At 31.9% G+C, this 11,691-nt stretch overlaps 3 protein-coding genes and 1 pseudogene across 4 annotated transcripts, besides 3 other annotated features; 3 read left to right on the forward strand and 1 right to left on the reverse strand.

The window, feature by feature from the left end:
- Window positions 1-2,506: 2,506 nt before the first annotated feature.
- On the forward strand, window positions 2,507-3,192 carry TVAGG3_1074100 (annotated as a pseudogene). The gene has a single exon. A coding segment is annotated over exon 1 (686 nt).
- Window positions 3,193-3,574: 382 nt separating this feature from the next.
- On the forward strand, window positions 3,575-3,934 carry TVAGG3_1074110 (uncharacterized protein; the record flags this gene model as incomplete). Its single annotated transcript, XM_051256478.1, has 1 exon — window positions 3,575-3,934. The coding sequence occupies one exon, from the start codon at window positions 3,575-3,577 to the stop codon at window positions 3,932-3,934; it is 360 nt and encodes a 119-aa protein (XP_051076302.1).
- Window positions 3,935-4,278: 344 nt separating this feature from the next.
- Window positions 4,279-4,307: a mobile genetic element.
- Window positions 4,308-5,054: 747 nt separating this feature from the next.
- Window positions 5,055-5,964: a mobile genetic element.
- On the forward strand, window positions 5,542-5,964 carry TVAGG3_1074140 (gag-polypeptide of LTR copia-type retrotransposon (UBN2 2) family; the record flags this gene model as incomplete). The annotated part of the gene is made up of 1 exon (XM_051256479.1): window positions 5,542-5,964. One exon carries the CDS (start codon window positions 5,542-5,544, stop codon window positions 5,962-5,964), a length of 423 nt encoding a protein of 140 aa, XP_051076303.1.
- A 639-nt stretch (window positions 5,965-6,603) lies between these two features.
- Window positions 6,604-7,444: a mobile genetic element.
- Window positions 7,445-10,022: 2,578 nt separating this feature from the next.
- TVAGG3_1074160 (attachment subunit, putative-related family) lies at window positions 10,023-11,450 on the reverse strand (the record flags this gene model as incomplete). The annotated part of the gene is made up of 1 exon (XM_051256480.1): window positions 10,023-11,450. One exon carries the CDS (start codon window positions 11,448-11,450, stop codon window positions 10,023-10,025), a length of 1,428 nt encoding a protein of 475 aa, XP_051076304.1.
- Between the last annotated feature and the right edge of the window lie 241 nt (window positions 11,451-11,691).

An 11,691-nucleotide genomic window follows, 5' to 3' on the forward strand; every position in this document is an offset into this window, starting at 1 on the left:
TTTAACCTTTTATCTTCACCGAGTTCATCCGAAGATTGAACGTTAAATGCTCGTAAGTAAAAAGGGTTGTTGTATTTGTGTACATTTTTTTTCAGTACTTCCATTCTATGCTGAATATTTTCATCTGGTGTTGGAGTCTTTTGTATGTCGGCAAACATTTTTCGATATTCTTCTACTATGTCAGCCGAATCTTTTTAGACTCTTGGAAAGATTCCATATTCACCTCATGCTCTTGTTGAGGGTCAAGATTTTTCGGCTGTTCCAAATCTTCATCTAGTTCTGTGAAGTTAGTTTCCAAAGGAGTGACTTGTTCGTTTCCTTCAGGCTCTTCTAGCTGTTGTTGCTGAACTATTTCTTCCATGTCTGGTTGTATCTGAACTTCTTCCTGTGGAGTTTCTTGTACCTCATCTGCTGGCATTTCATATATTCCGAGACCGTTTTCAACAATTTCCCTATCTACGTCATCCGCATTCATAAGCTTTTGTTCTTTCGTTCCGTCTCTATTTTTTACGCGTTTCATGACGAAAGTTGTATTGTCATTTAGCTCTGACATCAAATATCTCGGAGTAAATTCGTTCATGTCATTTGGATGATATGCTATTAAATCATATCCCTTAGCGAGCTTGTATTTTCCAGGTTTGAAATTATATCCCATTTGGTGCTGAGTCATAAAGCTAAATAGGTTCGGGTCAGTATTTCCATCCTTGAACTTTCCAATAGCTTCTTTATATCTGTCACTAAAGTCAATAGTATCTGGGAAACCACACTCTTCTTTAAGCATTTTTAAGAATTCTTGGTTTCCTTGTTCTCTACTTCTTTTATGTCCTTGCTCTGTGGTTGTTGTGCTGGTTGTGGAGGTGGTTGCTGTTGTTGTTGTTGGTGCTTTGAACTGTTGGTTGTTGTGCAGGGTTTTGAACTGTTGGTTGTTGTGTTGGTTTTGGTGCATGCCTGTGTCTGTGTCCATGTGACGATGTAAATGTTCTAGGTAGTCCTGGTGCAGGTGCTTCTCTTGGAGGGTTTGGTGGTATATAAGTTCCACCAGCTGGCACATATGTTCCATCTGCAGCGTAATGTCCTACCTGACTTTTCGTTCTTAAGAAAGCATTTACTAGGTCTGTTTTGGTCTGTTGTAACTCTTTTTCTTGACTTTTCACAACAGTTGCTCTAACGGCGTCATAGGCACTTTGAACTGCCTGTCTCGTTGCTGCATCTGTTATTTTCGTCATATTTTGTGCTACTTCTTTTAACTCGTTGTCGAAACCTTCAGACTTCAGTTTCTTTCCAGATGAGAAGTCGTTCACTTGTTTCACCTTACTATGAAGAGCTTCGAAGGCGTTCTTAAAGTCAGCATTTGTTAAAGCTTCATTTGAACTGTCTTCATCCGCTTGTATTTTTGTCCTTATTGACCCTATGAGTTGGGCTGCTTTAGCGTTGGCTTGGGCATCTAACCAGTCATTGTTGGCTTTTATATATTCTGCGCTTTTCATTGCCTTTTGCATAGCCGCGTCGTTATTTTTACTTTCTTGTGCTAAGTTTTCATACTGTACGGTTTGGTTTTGCAACTGTAAAAGTTTTTCTGCCTTTACATTTGCTTCAACTTCTTTTTTATACTCATCGCTATCCATATATGTCTTCAGGGCTTTTTGTTTTATTTCTTCATCTTTCAGTACTTTATATTGAGTAGTATGGTTTTTCAAATTTATGACATCTTGTTCCATTTTTGCTACTTCTGCTGCTTTTTCTGACACTTTTTTCGCATATTCCTCTGTACTTAGTTCTTTCAGTTGTTCTTCTTTCTTCTTTTCTCTACGTTTAACTCATTGAGTTTCTTTGTGTGTCTGTCATATTCTAGTTTCTTTTCGTTTTCACTTATTTGTTTCTGTATGTCTATGTTTGACTTTTTGACATCTGTTATTTGATTTTTGAGTGAACTCAAATTCATTTGACTTTGAGGGTTATAAGCTGTTCCGTCTGCAGCTCCACCATAGCCTGCCATTTTCGCTAAAAGTGCCGCTCTTAAACCTCCACTCTGTGCACCAATAACTCGGTTTAAAAGCATAGGGTTGCTTGACATTTGTTGCAACATAGTGGGGTCATTCAGCATTTGTTGTTGCAACTGTTGTTGTGGTGTCAGTTTTACTATTGGATGTTTCAATGCTCTCTTCCTCTTACGTATATTCTTACGTAGCTTACGTGGCATTTTAAGTGAAGTTAAAAAGCGGTTTTTGACAGATGTTTATATGACACTTTTTGTTCAGCACAAAAAACTACTCGGTCAACAGCGACGACTCTCAAAAACCGTTGTGTAAAAAGTTTTACCGTTGGACAAAAAAGTATATATAGAAAACAAAAAACGTTTATAGTTCATTCAATATTTGAGATGGAACGGTTTTCCAACGGTAACTATTAAATAAAATAAAAAAATAGAGGGGGTCTCCGTTGACGAAAACGGTTTATTTTAAACTTTTCTATGAGTAGTCCGAAAAAAACAGTTTATTTTTGTCTAATGGAAGGAAGAAAAAGTGTCGCAAACAATTCGTCGACTACCTCTGCAGTTAAAGTTCCTACAACTTATGTCTCACCATTCTCAAAACCCTTACAACCTCCTATAATACCAAAGCAACTTCCTCATACAATTGCAAACAATTCGTCGACTACCTCTGCAGTTAAAGTTCCTACAACTTATGTCTCACCATTCTCAAAACCCTTACAACCTCCTATAATACCAAAGCAACTTCCTCATACAATTGCAAACAATTCGTCGACTACCTCTGCAGTTAAAGTTCCTACAACTTATGTCTCACCATTCTCAAAACCCTTACGACCTCCTATAATACCAAAGCAACTTCCTCATACAATTGCAAACAAATTGTCCAACAATTTGAGTTCTTCTTCTCAAAACACAACAGATACAGCTCAGCCAACAGGTCAAGCAACAACAACTATCGGAACAGAAGCATTTTCAGAAGAAGTTCATACCAATCAGACTCCAATCGAACATACAGAAACACAACCACCCGAAAATACAGAAACACATCCAATCGAACATACAGAAACACATTCTGCAATGACCACTAGGTCGCAAACACGATATCTCGCCTTTTGCAAACAATTTAAGTCTCAAATTCAAGACACACAAGATAGCGACACTCCTCTTTCAGAGAAAGTTCGTAGAAAATACGCAAAGCAAAGGTTAGAATTGTTAGATAAGTTAAATGAACAGTGGGGTTCAGAAGACAATCGAGATTATAACGAGATGTTTCAAGCTGTCATGGATGCCATTCAGCCTCTTGAAAACGAAATCAAAGACCCTGGCGTACTTGTTGACATGTTTGCTTCATATTTACCCGTTACTGCCAATCTCATAGCGTTGCAAGCTATTGACCAGTTCATTCACTTGTTTCCAAAGAACTTGCAGAAGCATTTACAAGAAGTTAAAGTTGCTGAATTTGTCCGTTTATATCCAAATTCATACAATTATTTGGAAGAATTGAATGAACATGGTGAAAGGTCATTCTATTTATATTTCTACACAAAAGACAACCAGTCAAAACGACTATACTGCATTGAACCTATGCCTCAATTCGTAGACAATTTCCACGTTATAACAACTGTTGCTTTAGATATTCCTGCCAGAGTTCCATATGGAGGAACAGTAACTATCTCAAGCTTTCCCAAGGGCTATAAAGGAAAGCCTCTCACAATTGCAAAATTCACACACAGCAGTTGCCAATTTGTTCAAGATGTCGAGTTCCATTTCCTCAACAATACGACTTTCATCATAGAGACTCCTCAAGAAGGTATATACAAAGTTTTCATTGCAGGATTTGTTGATCCCAATGGCGAAGAAGAAGAAGTCGAAGAAATCCTCACCTCAGAGAGCGAAGAAGAAGAAAATTTCCAAGACATTCAAGATTCAGAATATACCGAATAAAAAAACAATTTAAGACTAAAAATTTAATTTTATTATAATATTTTATTTTTTTCATCTGGTCTTTGTCTCATTCCTCCTCTAGTTTCTTAGGGGCTAGAGGGCACGAAGTGCCTGGAAGCCCCACTACCTTTTTTTTTTTTTTTTTTTTTTTTTAAAGAAATTGACGAAGTTCCAGAATTTTATTCAACAATTCTTAATCAATTAACAAAAACTATACCGAAACTTATCTTACCATCCAAATCAAATCACATTACATACGGAATAAACATTTAATCTTTTACCATTAAAATTATATTTATACGTTATTTAATTTTTTTACGTCTAAGTTGAATAGGATAATAGCCGAAGATATAAAGTAACTATAGTTTACAAGCTAAGGAACAAATCAGCATTGAAACTAAAAAATGCTGAAATATTATAATAAATTGAAGAAATACTGTGATAGAATACCTAGTTATACTAGATACTATTATAATATGAATTCATTTGTATTGAATATCGATAATAAAAAATCGATGAAATATTAAAATGAGAATAAATTAATAATGAGATTATAAATTAGAATTATTTCTCTTTTATTTAAAATAAAAACTTAGTTCTATTTAAATTCGATAAAGAAGTACGAAAAAGTTGTATTATACGTATGATGTTGCCCGATGTTTGGTAACACTATTGTAGAATATAAGCATATATGATAGAAAAGCAATATGCTTAATATCGAGTAATTCTAATTTTTTACGAAATTATTCAAATACGTTATTTTTTAGTTTCAATGCTGATTTGTTCCTTAGCTTGTAAACTATAGTTACTTTATATCTTCGGCTATTATCCTATTCAACTTAGACGTAAAAAAATTAAATAACGTATAAATATAATTTTAATGGTAAAAGATTAAATGTTTATTCCGTATGTAATGTGATTTGATTTGGATGGTAAGATAAGTTTCGGTATAGTTTTTGTTAATTGATTAAGAATTGTTGAATAAAATTCTGGAACTTCGTCAATTTCTTTGATTCCTTCTTGAAGCGTTGAAATTTCTTATTGACTCTCTTTTTATAACTTTTGAAAGAAACCGTAAAAATTGTGAAACATGCTTTTTAATAAAAAACAATTTTGATGAAAACCATAAATTAATTTAAAATTGAAATAAATTTTTGAAATCTATGATATTGAATAAAAAAATTTATAGTGTAGATATTGATATAGATATAGATGTTAATTTTAATATGATATTTGATAAATTTTTTTTATCAAAACATACTGATAATAGGTTGACATGTAATATGATATTTTGCCTTGTAAATATATTTGGTCGGCAAAATAACCTAATTACTCTTATTTTGAGTTCACTTCCACCATTTCGTCTTATGATACAACAAATTGATTTATCTTATAGAGAAGTACGCAGATACTTCAAAGAAAATCATTTCACCAAGACGCGATTAGAGCATGCCGGGCCAGAAACAGCAGTAAGATATTGGGCGCTTTCACCCAATCTTATCTGGCACGCAGATGTTCATTATTTTAGGGGTGTTCGTGGCCAGTATATTTATGGCATAATCGACGATTTTAGCCGCAAAGTCCTAGCGTGTATACAAATACCAGATATGCTGGCAGCGACGACAGCGAACGTTGCGGCTTCCGCCTTCATTGAATTTGGCGCCCCTTATTGTTTCTGGACCGACAACGGTTCAGAAAATAGGGGCGCCTTTCAAGATCTACTTGATCTTTGGGGCGTCCAATGGCGGCATACAGACTCTCATTCTCCCTACCAAAATGGGAAGATTGAGAGATTCTGGCCGACATTGGAGCGCTGCCAAAGCATTCAGGCTATTCCTGCCTTTATTTGGGAGTACAATAATAACACACCGCATGAAGATCTCCCAATTAATCCATTAACTGGAACAAATTACACGCCAAATCAAATGTATCAGCTGAAACCGAAATACACAAATGCAGATACAGAAAGGTTGTGGCAAATATGGGATACAGATACAGGCATGACCGCTGTTGACACATTCACAGCGTAATAATAAACATAATTTTTTAATTTCATTTTTAACAAGTTTTTTTAAATGTATGTAATGAATAATTCATTAGAATATGATAATGCACATTGTAACAGAATAGAACAATCACCAAATTTTTTTTTTGAAATTAAAAAATAAAAGTAAAAAGTATAAAGTAATCTAACCAAAAAAGATATTTAAAAGAATTTTGGAAAAAACAGAATAAGGATAATGATATTATTTTAGATACACAATCGATGTACTGAAGAATAATCCGGTAAAATGATGATATAAAATTAGATTAGTTTACAAGTAGCTAAAAGAATAAAACTATAATATAAAATAAATGAAGTTTAATGAAACAATAAAGGTTAAATAAATAATAAAGATTTTTATTTTATATCAGTATTGAGAAGAAGTAACAGCTGACACTTGGTAGACAACTTCTTTATGTCTAGAAAATTCTATCTTGCCTTTTATTTTTTTCTCGCTGTGAAACGTATTCGGTCATTTTTTTTAAAAATTAATTTTTTGTTAGAGATAAGAGCTAAAACTCGGTAAACAACTTCTTTATGTCTAGAAAATTCTATCTTGCCTTTTATTTTTTTCTCGCTGTGAAACGTATTCGGTCATTTTTTTAAAAATTAATTTTTTGTTAGAGATAAGAGCTAAAACTCGGTAAACAACTTCTTTATGTCTAGAAAATTCTATCTTGCCTTTTATTTTTTTCTCGCTGTGAAACGTATTCGGTCATTTTTTTAAAAATTAATTTTTTGTTAGAGATAAGAGCTAAAACTCGGTAAACAACTTCTTTATGTCTAGAAAATTCTATCTTGCCTTTTATTTTTTTCTCGCTGTGAAACGTATTCGGTCATTTTTTTAAAAATTAATTTTTTGTTAGAGATAAGAGCTAAAACTTTGCAGACAACTCCCCCATGTCTAGCAAATTTAACATTCGTCTCCCATTTTTATATATTTGGTTTAGAATGTTCGAAAATGCGTAATATGGTCATTAATATTAATTAAAAAGAACCTTGAATTAATTCAATCTGATCTCACAAAATATTTTAAATTACAAACTTTGTAGTTTGAATAGATAATTAGTATTAAACTCAAATAACTAGTTTATTTTTGAATAAAAATTATTTGAATTCATTCAATTTTGTGAATTTCCCTTCAAAAATCAAGTTTAAATATCTTATTTGCCATATAATTATAAATACAATGAAACATATTCGAAATTGAAAAGAATGACTTTTTCTGTTCTTTCAATCATTCAATTTGAATTTTGCAATATTGGATTTCTCATTAAATAGCTATTAAAAACAACAAGCAATTTAACTTACATTCAAATTTATTTGTGTTATATTCAATCTTCTCAAAACTTATAATTTTCGGCTATAGCATGAGTATATGCTATATAATATAATAAACCTATAATAGTATCATTCTTTCAATTATTTGAAGAGAAAACCGAAAAAATCTATTTTCGGTCTATAACAAAAAATAATTGTATTTTAAAAAACGATTAAATTATCCTTTCATTATTTTAAACTTGAATTAGTTTTTATGATTGACTAAAGCAATCATATTTATTCATCATTAAATAAACAAAAAAATAATATTTGAGAGTTATTTCAAAAAAACACATTGAATTTATTAATTTGTCTCAATTTCAGTATTATAAATTTTTATAATTTCAATATTTTGAAATACACTTTTTAATATTTCAATATTTATGATATTTCAATGTATTAAGTGGTCTCAAATTGAGCTTCTCAAATATAAGTTTGCCTATTCAAATAATAAAATTAAATAATATTTAAAATAATAAATAAAAGTGATTGAGGTTATAGCAAAACGGCTGTTTTATTCATTAATTCTTAAAAATAAAAAGGGTAAAAACTAAATAAAATGGGTAAAACTCAATAGTGTCTGTGCTATCATTCAATTTGAAGGTGTCTTTTGAAGCCGCAAGACACATTGAATTTTTGAATAGTGTATTATGGTTTGACAGACACCAATGAAAAAAATAAAATGATATTTATTTTAAATATATAAGATCCTTATATAAAATATAAATATTTTATCGTTTTATTTTCTTGTTTTAGAAATGTTTTTTATTGAAAAATCGATAAAACTAACTCGAAAATAAAATTTTTGATTTAAAGACACTATGATGACACCAGGCAAATCTTCCAAGACACCTATCGTCGGGAATCTAGCAACCCTATTAAAATTCAAAAATCCCTTAATTCCTGAGGATTTTGGAAAAAAGTTTTTACATGAACATGTGTATATTATATGAAGTATATTGATAAGGTAAAAATCAAATTTTATTGCATATTCATCGAGAAAATAAACTAACGAATCCCTCAAAATTGAGAGGGTAATCCTCCTCCTCTCAAATAAACGTATATACGGGTGCACCTTTAAATCATCTTGTTTCCTATTCCAAAAGAATGTCGTCGTTAGACTAAACAATTATTTTTTATTTAAACTAAAATTATTAATTGAATAGGTCAAAAATAAGAACGCGATTTTTGGGCTAAAATTCAAAAGTTTACAACATTTTGAACGGTTTTTTCCTCTCAATTTGCTTTTCTCGTCTCAATTTGTGTCCCTAGTATACTTAACTTGGCACGATTTGACATACACAGATCGAACATATTTTACAAACTCTATCATAATCCTTTCTAATAATTGTCGAAATAAAAATCGTTTATCAACAATCACATTATTTTTTTATTGTTTTCAAACTTCTTTTCATACCTTTTCTTTATTTAATAAAGTTCAGTTTTTTATTTTTATTAATTTTTCTTTTCAATTTCAAAAGATGTATTCAATTAATTGTGTTATTCGATATATTCAATTGGTTTAAGAATTAGATTAAAGTTTAATAAATTATCATAATAAAATTTTCGGATTGTTTTTTAGAAAATATGTGTATCGTTTTGAATGATTTTATAATGTGTATATACGAAGAATTAGAGGGTGTGAGAAACTATTACAAACGATAGTACTCACACCCTCCAATTCCTAGCCAAAATGGCTAAAAATTGGGTGCAATTTTTTACATTGCACCCATTTTTTAGCCATTTTGGCTGAGAACTACGGTCTGCGAGGCACATAAATAGAATCAGTACCTCGCAGACTATAGTTCTCTATATGGCGTCGAAAATTTTAATAATATATTTTTATATCTTGTATTATAACACAACATATTCACATATATAGCAATAGCAAATCTATATTAACTTAGCCTTAAAACACCAAACTTCTACTTGCATTCTCACTCACAAATGTTAAACACCCTTCTCCAAAAATATAAATTCTTCACAATTTTTTTTAAATTGAGAACATATAAACTGTTATAATTCAATAGTTTCAGATATTAATTAATAATAACAAATTTAAAACATCACATATTAATGATTTTTTTTAAAAAAAAATAAAATTTTATTTTCACTTCAAATTTTCATCTCAAATAATTTTAATTAGTGTATACCTTACATCATTATTCTCCATTTTTCAAATATGACAAATAGATGTCAAACACTGTCAAATACTGTCACTTTTTATCAGAAGTGAAGTCATGCTATTTTTCATGCACAACAATTTTTAACCATTTTGGCTGGGGACTATAGCCTGCGAGGTACATAGATAGAATCAGTACCTCGCAGACTATAGTTCTCTATATGGCGTCGAGAAATTTTGGCGAAATGTCGTCGCATTTCACCAAAATTTTCTCGACGCCATAGGAAGAATTGAAGGGTGTGAGTACTATTGCATGAAATAGTATCTCACACCACCAATTCTTAGCTTAAATATATTTCAATTTTGTCAAAAATTTTTTGACTCCTTATCAAAAATTAATTCAATAATTATACATATTTTTTTAAATATCATTTTATAATAAATATAAAAAAAAAAAAAAAAAAAAAAAAAAAAGGTAGTGGGGCTTCCAGGCACTTCGTGCCCTCTAGCCCCTAAGAAACTAGAGGAGGAATGAGACAAAGACCAGATGAAAAAAATAAAATATTATAATAAAATTAAATTTTTAGTCTTAAATTGTTTTTTTATTCGGTATATTCTGAATCTTGAATGTCTTGGAAATTTTCTTCTTCTTCGCTCTCTGAGGTGAGGATTTCTTCGACTTCTTCTTCTTCGCCATTGGGATCAACAAATCCTGCAATGAAAACTTTGTATATACCTTCTTGAGGAGTCTCTATGATGAAAGTCGTATTGTTGAGGAAATGGAACTCGACATCTTGAACAAATTGGCAACTGCTGTGTGTGAATTTTGCAATTGTGAGAGGCTTTCCTTTATAGCCCTTGGGAAAGCTTGAGATAGTTACTGTTCCTCCATATGGAACTCTGGCAGGAATATCTAAAGCAACAGTTGTTATAACGTGGAAATTGTCTACGAATTGAGGCATAGGTTCAATGCAGTATAGTCGTTTTGACTGGTTGTCTTTTGTGTAGAAATATAAATAGAATGACCTTTCACCATGTTCATTCAATTCTTCCAAATAATTGTATGAATTTGGATATAAACGGACAAATTCAGCAACTTTAACTTCTTGTAAATGCTTCTGCAAGTTCTTTGGAAACAAGTGAATGAACTGGTCAATAGCTTGCAACGCTATGAGATTGGCAGTAACGGGTAAATATGAAGCAAACATGTCAACAAGTACGCCAGGGTCTTTGATTTCGTTTTCAAGAGGCTGAATGGCATCCATGACAGCTTGAAACATCTCGTTATAATCTCGATTGTCTTCTGAACCCCACTGTTCATTTAACTTATCTAACAATTCTAACCTTTGCTTTGCGTATTTTCTACGAACTTTCTCTGAAAGAGGAGTGTCGCTATCTTGTGTGTCTTGAATTTGAGACTTAAATTGTTTGCAAAAGGCGAGATATCGTGTTTGCGACCTAGTGGTCATTGCAGAATGTGTTTCTGTATGTTCGATTGGATGTGTTTCTGTATTTTCGGGTGGTTGTGTTTCTGTATGTTCGATTGGAGTCTGATTGGTATGAACTTCTTCTGAAAATGCTTCTGTTCCGATAGTTGTTGTTGCTTGACCTGTTGGCTGAGCTGTATCTGTTGTGTTTTGAGAAGAAGAACTCAAATTGTTGGACAATTTGTTTGCAATTGTATGAGGAAGTTGCTTTGGTATTATAGGAGGTCGTAAGGGTTTTGAGAATGGTGAGACATAAGTTGTAGGAACTTTAACTGCAGAGGTAGTCGACGAATTGTTTGCAATTGTATGAGGAAGTTGCTTTGGTATTATAGGAGGTTGTAAGGGTTTTGAGAATGGTGAGACATAAGTTGTAGGAACTTTAACTGCAGAGGTAGTCGACGAATTGTTTGCAATTGTATGAGGAAGTTGCTTTGGTATTATAGGAGGTTGTAAGGGTTTTGAGAATGGTGAGACATAAGTTGTAGGAACTTTAACTGCAGAGGTAGTCGACGAATTGTTTGCGACACTTTTTCTTCCTTCCATTAGACAAAAATAAACTGTTTTTTTCGGACTACTCATAGAAAAGTTTAAAATAAACCGTTTTCGTCAACGGAGACCCCCTCTATTTTTTTATTTTATTTAATAGTTACCGTTGGAAAACCGTTCCATCTCAAATATTGAATGAACTATAAACGTTTTTTGTTTTCTATATATACTTTTTTGTCCAACGGTAAAACTTTTTACACAACGGTTTTTGAGAGTCGTCGCTGTTGACCGAGTAGTT

This window comes from Trichomonas vaginalis, assembly GCF_026262505.1.
Source record: "Trichomonas vaginalis G3 chromosome Unknown ctg_111, whole genome shotgun sequence".
In the NCBI taxonomy this organism is placed as follows: domain Eukaryota; phylum Parabasalia; order Trichomonadida; family Trichomonadidae; genus Trichomonas; species Trichomonas vaginalis.